The sequence below is a fragment of the Molossus molossus genome, unplaced genomic scaffold (assembly GCF_014108415.1).
Source record: "Molossus molossus isolate mMolMol1 unplaced genomic scaffold, mMolMol1.p scaffold_m16_p_2, whole genome shotgun sequence".
NCBI classification, from domain to species: domain Eukaryota; kingdom Metazoa; phylum Chordata; class Mammalia; order Chiroptera; family Molossidae; genus Molossus; species Molossus molossus.
This window is the reverse complement of record NW_023425355.1, coordinates 36319704-36324109: the sequence shown is the minus strand read 5'-3', so window position 1 is coordinate 36324109 and position 4406 is coordinate 36319704. Positions and strand designations below refer to the sequence as shown.

The 4406-nt window shown below is 54.0% G+C and overlaps 1 protein-coding gene across 1 annotated transcript; it reads left to right on the top strand.

Annotated features, from left to right (window-relative positions):
• Nucleotides 1-371: 371 nt before the first annotated feature.
• IRS4 (insulin receptor substrate 4) lies at nucleotides 372-4184 on the top strand. Its single transcript, XM_036271805.1, has one exon. The coding sequence runs from the start codon at nucleotides 372-374 to the stop codon at nucleotides 4182-4184; it is 3813 nt and encodes a 1270-aa protein (XP_036127698.1).
• The last annotated feature ends 222 nt before the right edge of the window (nucleotides 4185-4406 follow it).

Below are 4406 nucleotides of genomic sequence, written 5' to 3'. Positions count from 1 at the left end.
AACCAGGGTGGCAAGAGGACCCCACCTCCTCCAATTGGTCTCCTGCTGACCAACAGGCCAGGAGATTCACTTAGAGGTTCTAGGCTGGGTTGGAGGTGGCCCTGCCTCTCAAGACTGCATCCCCCTCCCTTGCACAACTCTACCGGCTGCAGTTCCTGCCCCTCCACTGCGCTAGTAGCAGGAGCCCAAATAGCCACAGCGTGAGGCTGAGATCACGTGTTGTTTTGCCCGCCGCTGTGCGCGCTCGGAGTGAAGTGGGCGGGGGCGCGGGAAGAGGAGGGAGGGGGCTCTTCCCCCAACCCTCCCAGCCCGGAGTCCCCCCCCCCCCCCCCCCCCCCCCCCCGCTCACCTTAAAACCATCCAGCATCACCATGGCGAGTTGCTCCTTCGCTCAAGACCCAGCGACAAGGAGACTGAGAGCAGCAGCAGCGACTACAGCGGCAGCTCTAGCTGCAGTGGCGACCATCCCGCTTCTTTCCTTGGGAACTCCAACCGCACTCATTGGGACCGGGTCTTCTTGTCCGGGAGCCATGTGGCTCTCTACAGCCACTGGCTCCCGGTCACACTCCGAGTCCGATGAGGAGGACCTCCCCGTCGGCGACGAAGTCTGCAAACACGGCTATCTGCGGAAGCAGAAGCATGGGCACAGACGTTACTTCGTGCTCAAACTCGAGACCGCCGACGCCCCAGCTCGGCTTGAATACTATGAAAATGCCAGGAAGTTCCGCCACAGCGTCCGCGCCGCGGCAGCTGCTGCAGCGGCTGCCGCCTCTGGCGCCGCGGCCCCAGTGCTGATCCCACCGCGGCGCGTGATCACCCTGTACCAGTGTTTCTCGGTGAGCCAGCGAGCCGACGCAAGGTACCAACACCTCATCGCTCTTTTCACCCAAGACGAGTACTTCGCTATGGTTGCCGAAAACGAGTTAGAGCAAGAGAGCTGGTACTTGCTGCTCAGCCGCCTCATCCTCGAAAGCAAACGCCGCCGCTGCGGCACGCCCTGCGTGCAGCCGGTTGGAGAGCGGGCCGCACTGGCCGCTGCAGCGGCAGCGGAGCCACCCTTCTATAAAGATGTGTGGCAGGTAATAGTCAAACCCAGGGGGCTGGGGCATAGAAAAGAGCTGAGCGGCGTGTTCCGGCTCTGTCTTACCGATGAGGAGGTTGTGTTTGTGAGGTTGAATACCGAAGTGGCCAGTGTGGTCGTCCAGCTCCTGAGCATCCGTCGCTGCGGGCATTCCCAGCAGTATTTCTTCTTGGAAGTTGGCAGGTCCACCGTCATCGGTCCGGGGGAGCTCTGGATGCAGGTCGATGACTGTGTAGTGGCCCAAAACATGCACGAGCTCTTTTTGGAGAAGATGAGAGCCTTGTGTGCAGACGAATACCGAGCCCGCTGCCGCAGCTACAGCATCAGCATCGGGACCCACCTGTTAACCTTGCTGTCCACTAGGAAGCACCTGGACATGCTGCCTCTCGAGCCCGGCGGCTGGCTCAGAAGGTCCCGCTTTGAGCAGTTTTGCCACTTCAGGGCCATCAGTGATGGGGAAGATGAGATGCTCCTCACTGAACACTACGTAACACCCAGTGAGCCGATGACCCACTCCAGGCGAGGAAGAATGCACCTGCCCAGAGCTCGCAGGTCCAGGAGAGCGATTTCAGTGCCAGCCAGCTTTTTTCAACGCTTAGCACCCAGCCCTGTATGTATCCTGCAGACTGCAGAAGCCCCCAGCGACAGGCCTTGCCTGTTTTCTGAAGCATCTGGCTCCGGTCCTGGCAACTCTGGCGAAGAAAGCAATCCTCAAGGCCAAGAGGGTCAAGAAAGAAATGCAGGTGACTACATGCCCATGAACAATTGGGGCTCAGGAAATGGCCAGGGTTCAAGTAGCAAAGGCTCCAGTAGCCAAAGCTTAGGCAGAAACCAGTGCTCAGGCAGGGGGCAGGGCTCTAGAGGTGGCCAGGACTCCAGTGGTGGTCAGGGTTCAAGCGGCCAGGGCTCAGGGGTCCAGGGTGCAAGAGGAAACAAGTGCTCAGGAGACTGCCAGGCTCTCACAGGCAGGCATGGTTCAGGCAGTGGCCAGGGAGCCAGTGGTGGGCATGGCTCAGGTAGTGGCCAGGGACCAGGAGGTGGCCATAATTCAGGTGGTGGCAAGAACTCTGGAGGGGTCAAAGGCTCAGGAAGTGGGATAGACTCTGATGGCAATGGTGAACGGGCAAAATCTCTGAAGAAAAGATCCTACTTTGGCAAATTAATTCAAAGCAAGCAACAGCAAATGCCACCACCTCCACCCCCTCCACCTCCACCCCCACCAGCTGGAGCAACTGGTGGAAAAGGGAAGTCTGGAGGAAGTTTCCGACTTTATTTTTGTGCTGACAGATCAGCCACAATAGAACACAAAGAGGCCAAAGAAGTCAAAGATGCAGAGACCCTGGAAGGTGGAGCTCGAGGTCCCCACAGAGCTAGAGCTTTTGATGATGAAGAGGATGACCCATATGTGCCTATGAGGCCAGGGGTGGCTGCCCCTCTGGAAAACTCCAGTGAGTATATGCCAATGGCTCCTCAAAATGTTTCTGCTTCAATAAAGTGCTACTCTCGATCCCCTTTTGAAGATTCAAGAGGGTACATGATGATGTTTCCTAGAGTGAGCCCACCACCTGCCCCAATTCCTCCAAAAGCATCTGATCCTGATAAAGAGGATGACTCTAAGGACAATGACAGTGACAGTGATTACATGTTTATGGCTCCTGGAGCTGGTGCAATTCCCCCAAAAAACCATAATCCTCAGGGAGGATTCTCCTCCAAAAGTTGGAGCTCCTACTTCTCTCTGCCAAATCTTTTTCAGAACTCCTGGTTGGGACAGAGTGACCAGAGTGAGTATGTACCAATGTTATCTGGAAAACTGGGGAAGGGCCTAGGCAAAGAAGCATCTTCAACCTGGGGCCCAAAATATGCAATTTCAAAGCCTTCAGTTGAGGGTTTTGAAGCTGCCCTCCAGTCATTCTCAAAGGCTGGGGATGGGGGTTCAACTTCAAAGCCTTCAGATGATGGGCTCCCAAAGGACAAGGCTAAGAGACCTAACAGACTTTCTTTTATTACAAAAGGAAATAAAATTGAGCCAAAACCACAAAAACTCACACGTGAACAGAGAAAGGCTGACAGCTTTAGTGACTACATCAACATTGACTTTAGTAAAAGAAGTAGCAATACCCCAGCCCCCTTTACTCAAGGACTGCCACATTCGTGGGACATAATTGCTAACCCCAGACAGCCAGCCTTTTCTCATTACGTGAATGTTGAGTTCAGAGTACCATTTCGAAATACAGCAAACGTCCTCTCAAACCTTTTAAGAGCTATTCCAGGTGCCAGCCGCTTCTTTCTGGGCGGTGCTAGGTGGCCACTTCTGCCTCTTCTTACTGGTGCTACTGGTAGCAATGCTAATGAGGAAGAGTGTGAGTACATTGAAATGATGTTCAACCCAGCAATGACACCAGCCTTGCCTTTTGCCGACCATGCCATTCGCTATGATGTTGAAACAGGTCAAATTTATGTGGTCGACCCATTTTTTGAGTGCTGTATGGACATTGCTCTTTCCCCCAGCCGCTGCTTCGAACCACCACCTGTAGCAAGGCTGCTGCAGGAAAAAGAGCTAGAGAAAAGGCGCCCTCAAAACCATTCGCAAAGTTTCTTTGCATCCGCCAGAGCCGCTGTGTCCGCTTTCCCAACCGACAGCCTGGAGATAGACCTCTATGACTCCTTAGGATCGGCCGCTGCTGTGGTCATTGCGCCAACCTTAGCCGTGGGCCGGGCTCTAGCCGCCGCCTCCCCCCTCTCTGCGGCCCCAGGCATGGGTGCAGCCGCTGTGGGCTTTGAGGCTGCTGCAGGATTTAACTCTGACTCGGTCTGCTGGTTCCAACCTGTTGCTAATGCTTCTGGTGCTGAAGCAGTAAGGGGTACCCAGGTCGTTGCGGGTGGCTCGAACCCTAGAGCCCCAAACCCATCTACAGACCTTGCCCCAGGTAAGAACGGGGCTGGCAGGGCTGCCATTGCAGCTGCCTCGCCGCCACCACAACCTCGCCGCTGGTTACCAAGAACCCTTGAGCAAGAAGATTCTGAAGACGACTACATGTACCTGAGAATGGACTTGGCCAGACCTGATGGCAAGAAGTTCGACTCTCCCCAAAGAGGTCGGTAATTTTAAAATTAATTTCCCTAAAGATAATGGTTATTGCTTAATGAATTGATGCGCTGCTATGTCTAAGGTGTTAGGGGAAAGTGAGTTAATATTTCATTAGCTGGTGCCTATTTAGCATGGAAAATAGAATACAGTTTTGATTATGTATGGAATATCTTGTGATATTTGCAAAAACTTAAGCTTTAATCTAATCATTATTTCTTTATCTAGAAAGAACCAATT

Excerpts from the sequence above, each read along its gene's own strand:
- IRS4 (XM_036271805.1), top strand. The coding sequence starts at position 372 with ATGGCGAGTTGCTCCTTCGCTCAAGACCCAGCGACAAGGAGACTGAGA.